Here is a 12,431-nt window from a genome sequence, read left to right on the forward strand (position 1 = left end):
CTCGGTGACTTGAACGTTGCGAGTTTTGATATGCTAATCGTGAAGAATATTATGCGCCCTTCGCACATATCAGTTGAGATTCGACTGGCACTGATATTACCAGACTCACAATTCATCCCTACTGATATCGAGTTTTCGCTTTTTCCTATCGCTTGCGGCTTTCTCTAAGACTTCGTCTCTCTTGCCTGACGTGTCGAAGAATCCTTCCAGTTCCATCCATTCTCCTGCGAATGCCGTGACAAGCTTTGCCCAGTCCTCAACCGTGTCTAAATCTAGATGGTCGCCATCATCGTCCATCTCATGCCATACCCTCGGAAAGGGTGTTGGTATAATATGTAGCACCTCAACTCCTCGCGCCATGAATGGTATATGATCGTCCTGCACCATCCAGCCCATGAACCTTTCATCCTTCTTGTTCGCCTCGTTCAAGAAGACCGGCTCTCTCTTTGCTGGCGCATTACCTCTTGCTCTCGAATGGTGGTTGGGCGAGGATCTCAACTGCTTGAGGGTACGGAGGCGGGTTTCAAGATGAGCCATGTTCTTGTAGGCCCAGTGTGTCGTCTTGAAATATGACGGTACCGTTGGGTTCTTCGCGCCGAGAAGGTCGAGGAGTAAAAACAGCGATATAGAGCGTATGGGATTCTGATACGTCGACATGGCGGGATGCAGTTGCTGCTCCCATGCTTCTGCCAGTGCTCTACGTCCGGTCAGCACTTCAATTGAGAGAACTCAAAATACGCAAGTGACGCTGTTTCTACTCACCGTGCCCCATACAGCGAATCGGTATCTGTCCAGCTCTGAAACGCCTCCTCCCCATCCAGCAATATAATCTGCACGCCCCTCTCGTCTTCCAATCCCACATTATTCTCCTTCTGCATAGCCTCCCACTTCTTCGTCAATGCATGGTCCAGAATCCGCGCAGCATGCAGCAACATAGCGCAAGGCGCCGCGCTGTCCGTCGCGCCAATAAACCCATGCGGTGTGACTTTACTATCGTAATGCGCGACCAGCGCAAGCCGTCCCACCTCCCCCGGCTGCGTCCACGGCGGGTCGCGTGTAGCGATAAGGTTCACAAATGGCACCTGTTTGTTGCGATCTAGCGGAGTCGTCGAGGTGGAGTTCTGGAACTCGAGCTCCCAGTCTGGGAGCGTGGTGCGGAAGAAGTCGACGAAGTGGTTGAGAACGGCGGTGGAGCCCTCTGTTCCCGGGACGCGGGGAATTAGAATAGGCGCGAGGAGGGCGCCGTTGTGAATGTCGAAGTCGTCGCCGGGACCGGGTAGAGACTTAAGGGTCTCGTCGGAGAGGGCGGTATATGCGGCAGCGAGGCGGAGGAAGGAGAGGATGCCGAACGCGGGTTGGTATAGACGCATTGTGAAGGCAGGCTGCTAACGAGGGGTCTTGCGCGGTATCATGGCAATAATCGAGATTATCCGATGTAACGAGAGTATTATCGCATCTTGGATTCGGTCTTCTGAAGTTGTCGCGACGGTGAGTTTCGGGACAACTGGCATCGGTGGTTTCAGCAGCAGAGACCCCTGGTGGAGATCGTCATGGTTGCGGAGCTTCTTTGAACCTCACTTCAATTCCTCATGTACATACATCGGAGCACTGTGCTAATCAAATGTAATGAGAATGCTGTTGAACGCCTTTAGAGGCACTTCGGCAGCCCATCTAAGGAGGACGTGTTCTTCTATCATCTCCAAGTCTATCACACGAAGAGCTTTTACTAGCAGTCGAACGCGTTTGGCTGTTTCCAAGCCAGCTCAAGTGCCATCAATTAAGCCATATACGGCGGGTAAAACCTGTATGACACCCGTTGCGCCCGCCTCACCTATGGATTGGACGCTGATTAGCCTAGTATTTCCAGAGCGTCTCCTCATTTACAACGCCGGTACGATCAAGACTTTGATCATCAGCTCTATCAAGTTGACGGTGTTCTTCATCTTCGCCGGCTCTTGCCTCATCCTTGCCCCGGCTTTCTATCAGGATCCTGCCTCTCCGGCCTGGGTCCCTGTAGCAGGTGAATTAATCGCGCGTCTGTCTTTCATCATAAGCTCACTAGCCTTCAGTAATTTGCTTCGGCGCGGCGCCCATGCTGATCACTGCATATGCGAGCGCGCCTTTCGTAAACTCCGCCTACCTCTTCGTCCCTCAATATGCGCGCAAATCCGGTGACATCCTGATGCGGTATGCTAAAAATCTACCCCCCGATGCCCGGCTCGAGCTCGTGACGATCCGGATGAGTGGCTTTCAGAAGTCGACGGGGGCGTTGCTTTCTGAACTCAGACCGTATAAACCCCGTTTTGGCATAGCGAACGTCGAGCGCGTGCCTAGCAAGTTTGACGAGTGGGCCACTACCGGGCGGCGTAGATGGATACGGTGGCTGGACGAACCGAGAAACAAATTCCACGTCACTAACGACAAGGATGTGATGAAGAGGAGCAGGGCTCCTGGAGTCTGGAATCATGTAATGGAGGCAATCAAGAAGAATGGTTGAACCTTGGTGAGTGTGGGATATTTACACGAGTTGGCTTGTTGTACAAACCCAGAATTGCTGGTGAGTGGATTTGTGATTTTACCACAATTCGTGCTTTCATGTATCGGGTATCCAAGGCGTTGTGGCTTTGTAAATTACATCATCGTAAATCAGCGCTAATTATCTTACTAAGGCTCCTATAGAAAAAGACTAGCTTTGTCTTGACCAGCTACCCTACGAACCCTCCGTGCCTTACGCCATGCTTGCACACCCACCGCATAGCTGTGACCCAGCTGGACTCTTAGCCAATCACAGCAAATCAGTAAGCTGCTCCTGCAAGACGCCTCCGTTTGTCCCCTTGGACCCCAAAACTCTTACCTACTCCCTTGGCAACAGAGAGACTCGCCGCGACTACGCTTTGCGACGGACTGATGTTGCCACGCTAGAGGAGGTCTCCAAGAGTGTTTGGATAGAATTCTGGATGCGTCAATTTCAAAAATATCGCCAGACGAGCTGGTGTGATGCAATTGTTGCAGCGCGGTACTGGGGAAACATCAAATTTGGTAACACAATCCCCTAAGAAATATGGAAACTGCGTCCAGACGTCCTGTCATCTTCACGTGACAATGTGCCGCACAAGCACGATGTTGGGCGCGGCCGCGGGAAACGTCGAATGCTCAGAATCACTAGCATCGCAACTCGATTACGGAGCCTATGAGGCTCACCAGATGGTCGCGCGCGGCAGAGAGAATGCGGTTCGTATTTATAACGTTGGTGGCCACAACCTAAGGCACCCGCTCAGAAGTATATCTCGCGTCTCCATCAACACTTGTTTGACCTTCGCTGCAGAATCGGGTTTAAGGTACTCTCATTGTGTTATGCGAGACCTTTCAAACTGCTGTCATTGGGTCGGAATGTTCGTGGTTTCCGTAAAATGTACGATTCCATCCATGGGCTTTTGGTGAGAAACTCACTAGCGCTTCCAAACTCTGGTACACCCAAGCTGTCAACACCATTCTCAGTTAGCAAGGCAAAAGTTGTGACAGATCATCACTAGAAGTGAGTCAGAGCGAGTTGATGAACCATAACATGATCACGCACCGTAAGTTCATAAGAGCAGCTCTCTTCCCCCACTTTCCTTTCGCTCTCACACTCATCTCCCACACTCATCTCCCACACACTCACCGAAAATACATCACACACACGCAAAGCACCAGACCACTCCAAATCATCACACATCACCATCACCACCCTCACCCACCACGCCACCAAACCCATCCTCATCTCCTCCACCTCCAAAAACATGAAGCCAACTACGCCGCTCGCACGCCTCGAGGCCAAGCTCACCGCGGCCTGCGCGTCCATCGCCAACATCGGCAAACCAAAAGTACTTACCCTCTCCACCAACCCCCCAAAGCCACTTCCATGCTCACACCGCCCTAGTTCAAGCCGACCAAAAGCCGCAAGGCGACTCCCTCCCCGCGCTCCCTCCCCGCGGCGCTCCAGCACCAGGCGGCCGAAGCGCCTTCCCTTCCGCGCGCCGTTCCCCGCGCGAACCACCACCAGCCCGCCGCAGGCCTCTCGCGCCCGGCGCCGACAGATTTTGCCCGGGCCGCCAATCCCGCGCCGATCAATGTCGCTGCGCTGCACCTCCCCCGCTGCGCCTGCACCAGCTGTCTGGGGGATATCTGCCCCACCAATCCCACGCCCGCGCGCCGCATCGCCAGGATCCCGCCGCCCTCTGGGCCGACCCAACCAGTGCGCCGCCAGCGCATCTCTGAGACGCCGACGTACTATGGGGCGCTGATCCATGTTCCGCGGCGGCGGCCGCTCAAGAGTCAGATTTTTGGGAGTGTCGGTGGGGTAGGGGAGGAGAAGGGGATGAGGGGGGAGAAGTGGTGGGTTAATGTTTGGGGTGAGGATGGGAAGGGGATGCTGTAGATCGTAAAGGGTTTTAGGAGTTTTTTTTGGGGCGTGGGGAGTTGGTATTTTTTGGATGAACAGGACTTCATGAGCTTGACGCAGTGGGTGCGTGACGTGAAAATGTGGGGCTGAAAGTGATTTGTTTGCCTTGTGACAGTGAAGCATGAAGCCGCCGTGGTGGGATATCTCACTGGGATTAACCCAGAGCTACTCCATGTCCTTTACACTCACCCTCCAAACGCCTTACTATCCACCACCTACTCCCTCAAAAACATCCTATATACCGGACTATCCGTCACCTCCTCATACGGATACCTAATCTCGCTCAAGAAAGTCCTCAGCTTCCCCTCCTCACCCTTCGGACACTGTATCCCCGCCAAAATCTTCGCAACATCCCCGCCATGATTCCGATAATGAAAAAGACTGATATTCAACCCGGGCCGCAGCGTCGTGAGGAATTTAATAAGCGCCCCTTGCCGCTCGGGGAACTCAAACATGTACAGCCTCTCATCGGGCACACCGCTGCGGCCCCCGCCGAGATAGCGCACGTGGCTCTTCGCGAGCTCGTCGCCGCTGAGATCCACAGCGGTCATGCCCTCGTCCTTGAGACGCGCCATCGTGTCAGCCAGATCGCGCTCGCGCGTGGTGGCGGAGACAGAAACGCCAAGCAGGATATTCGCGCTTCCCGGCCCCGCATAGCGGTAGCTGAACTCGGTGCAGGACATGGGCTGGACGGCGTCGACGAGTTTGGCGAAAGCGCCAGGCCGCTCCGGAATGACGACGCTGAGGAGTGCTTCTTTCTTCTCGCCCAGCGCGGCGCGCTCGGCGACGAAGCGCAGGCGGTCGAAGTTCATGTTTGCGCCGGAGGCGATGGCGACGAGTTGGCGGGCGCGGTTCGGGGAGGGGTTAGCCGCGACGTATTTCTTGAGGCCGGCGAGGGCGAGCGCGCCGGCTGGTTCGACGATGGAGCGCGTGTCTTCGAAGACGTCTTTGATGGCTGCGCAGGTCTCGTCCGTCGTGACTTGGATCACTTCGTCCACGACTTCGGAGCATAATCGGAAGGTTTCTTCGCCGACTGTCTTGACGGCTGCGCCGTCGGCGAAGAGGCCGACGTCTTTCAGGACCACCCGGCGTTTTTGGGCCAGGGATTGCACCATGGCGTTCGCGTCGTAGGTTTCTACGCCGATGATCTTCACGAGGGGGGCGATGCGCTTGATGTAGACGCCTACACCTGCGATGAGGCCGCCACCGCCTACGCAGCAGAAGACGGCCTCGAGGTCCTGAAGGTTGGTTTGTCGTAGTAGCTCCATGCCGATGGTTCCTTGGCCGGCGATGACGTACGGGTCGTCGAAGGGTGGGATGTTGGTTAGGTTGTGCGTCTTCTCCAGGTGATAGCAGTGCTCTTTCGCGGCGTCGAAGTCGGGTCCGTAGAGGACTACGTTGCCACCCAGTCGCGAAACGTTTCTGTGCTTGATGTCGGGGGTGCCTTGGGGCATGACGATGGTGGCTGGAATCTTCAGTTTGCGTGCTGAGTAGGCTACGCCTTGTGCATGGTTTCCTGCCAGAGGTCAACGTCAACATGCTACTGCGGACTTCTTTCTTGCTGTACCAGCGGAGCACGCGACCACCCCTTTCCACCGGCTCTTTGGATCCAGATGCGCCATTTTGTTGTACGCTCCTCGTAGCTTGAAGCTGAAGACCGGCTGGAGGTCCTCCCTCTTCAACAGGACGTTGCATTCCAGGCGATTGCTCAGGTTCTGCGCATGTGTTAAGGGTGTTTCTTGGACGACTTCGTAGACACGTGATGTGAGGATGAGTCGCAAGTACTGCGAGAGAGTCAGAGCGTGAGGCCTGAGTTCGATGGCATTGGTGGTGAAGGTACATCTGGGTAGCCATTTGGCAGCAGGAACTCTTCAGGTATTATGGATTGGTCTTTGAATTTGAGACTTTCCGAGGGCGGTGATGGGGTAGCGGTGTACTCAGTCAGAGCTAAACTGGAAACTTTGGGTGTGGAAGCGCGTGGTGTATGGGGTGTCTGGTAGCCATTGGGCGTTCTCGTTGGGGTTGTTGGTTCTGCCATGGCAGTAGCGACCGCTATCAAGGTTTATTGTAACAAATATTGGGGTATCACCGTACCGGGTTCGGAGGAAGCGATTGGACGCGAGGATGTTGATGAGAGCTTGCCAAAAAACGCGGCGGCAGAAAGAGCTTCACCGCCTGCAACTGACTCAGGCCGCGCAGAAATCCATGACGGGGCCGAGCCGGGCCGGGCCGTGTCAAGAAGCTTTCAGTGAACCGCGACGGCGACGGCGACGGCGACGGCGACGGCAATACTAGTATCAAGCACCACTCTCTCCCTGCTCCAGCACCTCCGAGACCGACGGATAGCCTCATCATCCTAGCGCACAGGGTGAACCTCTCGAGTAACGCCCTTAGCGTGTCGAAGCATAGCGTCTACCCACCATGTCCTCCGGCCAACCTCTCCCCTCCTCCTTCGATGGCAACTCGTTCGTACTCCCCCATCAGCACACTTATCCCCCTGAAAGCACCCCTTCTACCCTCTCCTCCCGATCTTAACGCTCTTTCCCTCCTTTGCCTTCCAATCCCCCAAGCTAACCCCGCCCCCACAGAGACTTCTACGAAGAATCCCGATGGCAAAAACTCCGCCGCCGCATAATCGAAGAACCCCTCATCCCGCTCGGCTGCGCGCTCACAGTATGGGCCCTCTTCGGGGCCTCGACCGCGATCCGAGCCGGGAACTCCAACCGCGCAAACACCATGTTCCGACGGCGCATCTACGCGCAAGGCTTCACTTTGATCGCCATGCTGGCCGGAAGCGTGTACTGGAGCAAAGACCGGGGCAAGCGGAAGGAGTTCGAGGGGGTTGTGGCGGAACGAAAGAGACAGGACAAACATCAGGCGTGGCTTAGGGAATTGGAGGCGAGAGATGTGGAGGAGAAGATGTTTAGGGCGCGCCTTGAGAGGGCGAGGGAGAGGCATCGGCAGGGGGATTTTTCGGAGGAAAGGGAGGATGTGACGGGGGAGGAGCGAGGCGGGTCGGAGGGCCCGGAGACGTCGGTGGGGAGAGTGGTCGAGGAGGCGAAGGAGAAGGGGCAGGGGGTTTTGAGGACGGTTAGGGAGTCGATTGGGAAGACATGATGCGGTCGGATATTTCGGTTGGTGGGATGACTTCATTGCTGGGTCCCATACAGGTTTGTTTGACATACTGTGAAAATTGGTATACTAGATTGTAAGACTGTCGGCGGCGGGTGGGGCCGGACTTGGCAAGACTGCGCTGGAAACTTGATGCTGTATGTAAGAGCGGCGCGTATTGCAGTAGGATTTGTACAGGACCGATGCGATAGTCACGGCCATGAGACGCTGAGCAAGAACTCAATCTGCTGTTTCGATTACACAGTTACTACTCCAGGGCTTAACGACCCCGAATAGACAGTGCCAACTATCTCGCGGAGCAGCCCAGAGCGGCAGTAAAGGTCAGAACTTGATGTGGATCATTAGCTGTATTTGGACAACAGGACTCCCCAGCCAAACACCTAAAACCCCAACGGACACCTCGAGTGCGGCTGACTCGACCATCCGCTTCCTGCAATGATACACCAGAAGCAGTTTGCGCTGACAACAGCAAGCGAAAATTGGACAACACAAAAGTCCGCCTAGCAGTTGCATCCCCCAGCCCCTTGCGTATTCGACGCTTCCGGCCTCAAATCCACACCAGAGCGCTGGACGCCCGACCTAATGTTCCTCGGTCCTGCCTGATCAAGCGGCAGCTTCCTCGCGATAGCCGTGAACAATTCCCGCACGTTCTCCGCCGTCTTTGCGGAGGTCTCAAAGAAAAGCAGCCCGGCCTCCCTGGCATACTGCTCGGCGTCCGCGGCTGGTATCGCACGCTTGTCGGGGCTGTCTGTGACGAGATCAAGCTTGTTGCCTGCGAGCGCGATGATGATGTTCTCGTTGGCTTGGCGTTGTAGTTCTTTTACCCATGCTTTCGCTTTGTCTAGAGATGCCTGCACGGAAGGGATTGTTAGCACCTGCGACAGCACACACGGCGGGTGGTTTTGGTCCACTCACGGCTTGCGTGATATCATACACTACAACGGCGCAGTTGGCGTTGCGGTAGTACATGGGTGCCAGGGACTTGTAGCGCTCTTGGCCAGCGGTGTCCCATATCTCGAACTTGACAGTCGTGGACTCGTCGAGGGCGATGGTCTGTGTCAGGAAGGCGGCACCGATTGTTGACTCTCGATAGTCGTCGAACTGGTCTTTGACGAATCTGAGTACGAGTGAACTCTGTTCGCGGGAATTAGTGGGCTAGGCAGTGACGAAGCGTGTGCGGGTTGCTGACCTTTCCTACAGCGGACTCTCCTGTGAAGATGGTCAGCAGATTCACGGCGCACCCATGGATAGTGTGCGTAACATACCCAGAAGGACCAATTTGAACTGGGCGAAGCGCGAGCCGCCTTGACGACCGCCTTGTGGCATCCTGGCTGACATGATGGGGTGCTGTAAGCGGGCTGTTGGGCGAGAGGCGGCAGTGGTGAACAAGGCAGCTAGGCGGTCGCGAAAGGGTGTTGAAAGTCTACGGTGGTGAGAGAAGTGGCTGTGGGAGTGTACGGGGTTGGTGGTTGAGTTGGAGCTCTTGATTGAGCTCGTGGTTGCAGAGAAGCGTGACGACGAGCGAGGGCTCGGCAAATGTGGCTGAGCTGTGGCTATCTGCAGGGCGAGTCACGTGCAGATTGCAGAGGTGCAAGTGGCCGTATTTCAAGTGCTATACATCAATAGAAACCCCGTCCTTCGTAGAATGCGGCCACACACTATTTCCTTCGAGCCTCATCTTAGCAACCTGCTGCCAAGATACCTACTGATGGATTACCTAGGGGCGTTTGCAGGGCTTCCTTTCTCGTTCTCATGGACTCACCTCTGATCTCGGCGCCTGCCCCGAAGTATTGTCTACCAACCGCTTAATTCAGATCTTCACCAGATCCGCCTTCTTGCCGATCAACCAGGCGAATGGGACGATTGCATCCGCATTACGACTAGTATATCCTCCTTAAATAATGACCCCGGCTACGAAACTCTCTCATACGCCTTGGGGTGACCCTACCGTAACTGGTCCAATCCCTCTGGACGGCTTTAAGTTCCAGGAGTATGAGCGAGTCTGACGAGGATGCACTTTCAGAGAGCAATGGAGAGCATCCCGAGGAGGATAGTAAGCAGCTGATATCGAGCTTAAGCCCATGCGATTCGGGGGAGCCTAAGCGCAACGGCAGGCCTGAAGCCGCAAGTTCGCATCACCCAGACGGCTGCATATATGCTAGCAGCAGAATTGTGGCACCCGGCTACGTAGCACCAGCAAACTACTGAGGTGGGCGGTCTGACCGGGAAAAAGGTTTGGTCGTAGTCAGTGATAGGCCTGACTCGCCGGCGGAGATCAAGGATGCCTTTGACTTGATCAATGCATTCGCTTGCAAAAGCATATATCAAGTCTGCCTTATTACATCGGTGGAGCTCTTCCATTTCAGCACAGTCTTCCGTTCCATAGGATATGGTAGCAACTGCTCAAGATGGCAGAACTCCCCTGGTGGAGTAGAACGTGGGTCGTGCAGGAGACCATACTCCCCTCCAGGGCCATTGTCATTTACGGAGCGATGAGTGCTCCATGGGCAATGTTCGCCAGAGCGGGCAACAATTTCCTTCGTCACCTCAACTCATGCTGCCCTGTGGTGCCTTCCAATATGCCGAAGAGCATATTCACAGGGCTGACGGAGTTTTTTCGTGACATCGAAGCAATCCAACTCACCCGCAAATGTTACAATCAAGGCGAATTTCTCAGTCCGCTTCACCTCCTAGTCCGATTCTCCTCATGTGGCACTACTGACCCGCGGGATATATTCTCGGTGTCGCAGGACCACAGCGGGAAGAATGGAAGCCTTGGATGCTGCAGTGCTTCGTGCCGGATTATTCCATTATTCACTTGAAGCTGTTCGAAAGCCTCACATTGGAATACATCTCCGCGTTCAAGACCCAAGCACCACTGACTGGCATATGGTATGAACATTGTCCAAGGCAGCTGCCCGCATGGGTCCGGGACCGGAGCGCGCTTGTTCGCGAAGCCAATCGTTTCCACATGGCTCAGATTGATCTACACAATCACCACTACAAAGCATCGAAGGATTTGCTTGTGGTAGCTGTCTCTTGCGGCAACTCAATGCTACGAACACACGGCATCTTCGTGGGTACCGCATCAGCCGTTTTTACACTCGCAAGTGACCTGTCTTGGGAGGGAATCAACAAGGTACTTGATTACTGGCGCGATGGTGTTCACGCGCGTGTCGGAAACGTGGCTTTTGGGCTTTCTTTTTGGCGAACTATCCTGGGCGATGCTATCCCGATTGATCCATCAGCGCCGCGGCCTTCCCCCGGTTCAAATATCCCAGAAATGCGAAGGGTCGGACCACATGACTGCGAAGTCCGCAAAAGTTACTACTTCACATCCGACGAGCGTGCTCGAGCGCGAAGTCCGGTCAGCAATATGGCCGTTGGCACCGCCACAGCTTACCAAAGGTTCTTCCTCACCAGGAAGGGCGACATGGGCCTTGCACCTCCTTGCACACGACCTGGTAACGAGATATACGTTTTGCATGGTGGCAGCGTCCCTTTCATTGTTCGCACAATTGGCAAGAAACTTCGTCAGGAAGGCTCGCTGCCCACGGTTCATAGGGTTCTGGGGGGAGATTGCTTCCTGGACGGTATTATGTTTGGCGAAGCACTTGAGTCTGCTTACAGGTCTGAGAGGGCGATCATTCTTTATTGATAGCACTGTTGCTGAAGCTTTTGGTATTAGGTACTTATCACTACAACAGTTCACGGATGGCTATTAGGAAGTCAGGTAGTTCTACCTCGCGTCATGTTTGATACCTCGACGAGGGTGTTCTTTGAGTGTTTACAGCGAGCCCTCACTCAGCACAGCTGATAGCTTCCAAGATTCCTTTCTCAAACCCAACATCAAAGGTTCAGAAATCTCGTCAAGGATGACCAGCCGGTTGTGTGTGAGTTTACCACAAAGCGGTATCTACGCTAGAGCAAGCAAACCCCCTCGTCACCTAACTATGGCCGGCCCTTAACAACCTCGTCGTCGCCAACCACTTCAATGATGTTCTCCTCAAAGACGGCCGCCGCCTTGCCGGTGTTCACGTTCTCAATCTGAACTGAGTGTCAGTAAATATCACGTATCAGGATCTTGAACAAAGCAGGCATACCTCATAGCGAACATGATTTGGGTTGGCGTGCATCGTGCGGCCATCCATCTCAGTGTCTTGTTTGAGGACTGAGAGGATGATTCCCGTACTGATTGAAGTGTTCGAGTCGGGGCCTGTGGAGAGGTTAGTACAGTGTCAATATCGTAAACAGTGCTAGGAATAGAGGGTGTAGGAAACAAGAGGAGGCAGCATCGGTGTAGTACTTGCCCCCGACCGGCTTGTACGAAACTCTGTCGCCTTCCTGGAATTTGTCACCCATGTTGCGCGATGTGGTCGGTTGATACGAGGCTTGGATAGTTGGACGTTGGACGGGTAAATACGTGTGAGTAGAGAAGCGGATATTGACGGTAGAAGATACGTGAGAAAGAGGACAATGATATATACTCAGCCAACAAGCCGCATTGCATCATGCTTCTTCTATCGCCCGTAAGCGGTACTCTGTAACTAGCGATGTCACGATCGAAGACCCTCAGCATCATCGTTACCAACACTTTGGTTCAGACGTGTGTTACAGACTCGCACGTAGTTGCAAGGGAGTTAGCTTGGTGAGCTCCCGCCGAATAGCCGTCCATGATTTCGTATAATTCCAGCTCAATGACAAGGTAACATCATCGATAGAGTGTTGCAGACGACAGAATCTTGCACGGTCAAGACATAATTGGTCCTTTACCACCTACGTAGTTCCCGGCGACAGCCGCTTCCTTACCGATAGGACTAGGTGTTGCAAGACCCTGTGGTGTGCAACTCTCTATCGG

The 12,431-nt window shown here is 54.5% G+C and overlaps 7 protein-coding genes across 7 annotated transcripts; 3 read left to right on the forward strand and 4 right to left on the reverse strand.

The window, feature by feature from the left end:
• Positions 1–105: 105 nt before the first annotated feature.
• Positions 106–1,370, reverse strand: W97_01687 (uncharacterized protein; the record flags this gene model as incomplete). Its single annotated transcript, XM_007779592.1, has 2 exons — positions 106–697; positions 763–1,370. 2 exons carry the CDS (start codon positions 1,368–1,370, stop codon positions 106–108), a joined length of 1,200 nt encoding a protein of 399 aa, XP_007777782.1.
• Positions 1,371–1,833: 463 nt separating this feature from the next.
• On the forward strand, positions 1,834–2,497 carry W97_01688 (uncharacterized protein; the record flags this gene model as incomplete). Its single annotated transcript, XM_007779593.1, has 2 exons — positions 1,834–2,020; positions 2,070–2,497. The coding sequence occupies 2 exons, from the start codon at positions 1,834–1,836 to the stop codon at positions 2,495–2,497; spliced, it is 615 nt and encodes a 204-aa protein (XP_007777783.1).
• Positions 2,498–3,779: 1,282 nt separating this feature from the next.
• W97_01689 (uncharacterized protein) lies at positions 3,780–4,417 on the forward strand (the record flags this gene model as incomplete). Its single annotated transcript, XM_007779594.1, has 2 exons — positions 3,780–3,863; positions 3,920–4,417. 2 exons carry the CDS (start codon positions 3,780–3,782, stop codon positions 4,415–4,417), a joined length of 582 nt encoding a protein of 193 aa, XP_007777784.1.
• Positions 4,418–4,656: 239 nt separating this feature from the next.
• W97_01690 (threonine ammonia-lyase, biosynthetic) lies at positions 4,657–6,479 on the reverse strand (the record flags this gene model as incomplete). The annotated part of the gene is made up of 3 exons (XM_007779595.1): positions 4,657–5,957; positions 6,009–6,225; positions 6,282–6,479. 3 exons carry the CDS (start codon positions 6,477–6,479, stop codon positions 4,657–4,659), a joined length of 1,716 nt encoding a protein of 571 aa, XP_007777785.1.
• A 383-nt stretch (positions 6,480–6,862) lies between these two features.
• On the forward strand, positions 6,863–7,558 carry W97_01691 (uncharacterized protein; the record flags this gene model as incomplete). The annotated part of the gene is made up of 2 exons (XM_007779596.1): positions 6,863–6,906; positions 7,030–7,558. 2 exons carry the CDS (start codon positions 6,863–6,865, stop codon positions 7,556–7,558), a joined length of 573 nt encoding a protein of 190 aa, XP_007777786.1.
• A 515-nt stretch (positions 7,559–8,073) lies between these two features.
• W97_01692 (GTP-binding protein ypt5) lies at positions 8,074–8,911 on the reverse strand (the record flags this gene model as incomplete). Its single annotated transcript, XM_007779597.1, has 4 exons — positions 8,074–8,424; positions 8,489–8,707; positions 8,763–8,782; positions 8,839–8,911. 4 exons carry the CDS (start codon positions 8,909–8,911, stop codon positions 8,074–8,076), a joined length of 663 nt encoding a protein of 220 aa, XP_007777787.1.
• A 2,613-nt stretch (positions 8,912–11,524) lies between these two features.
• Positions 11,525–11,935, reverse strand: W97_01693 (uncharacterized protein; the record flags this gene model as incomplete). Its single annotated transcript, XM_007779598.1, has 3 exons — positions 11,525–11,620; positions 11,677–11,789; positions 11,854–11,935. The coding sequence occupies 3 exons, from the start codon at positions 11,933–11,935 to the stop codon at positions 11,525–11,527; spliced, it is 291 nt and encodes a 96-aa protein (XP_007777788.1).
• Between the last annotated feature and the right edge of the window lie 496 nt (positions 11,936–12,431).

Source organism: Coniosporium apollinis (assembly GCF_000281105.1).
Source record: "Coniosporium apollinis CBS 100218 chromosome Unknown supercont1.6, whole genome shotgun sequence".
Classification (NCBI taxonomy): domain Eukaryota; kingdom Fungi; phylum Ascomycota; class Dothideomycetes; genus Coniosporium; species Coniosporium apollinis.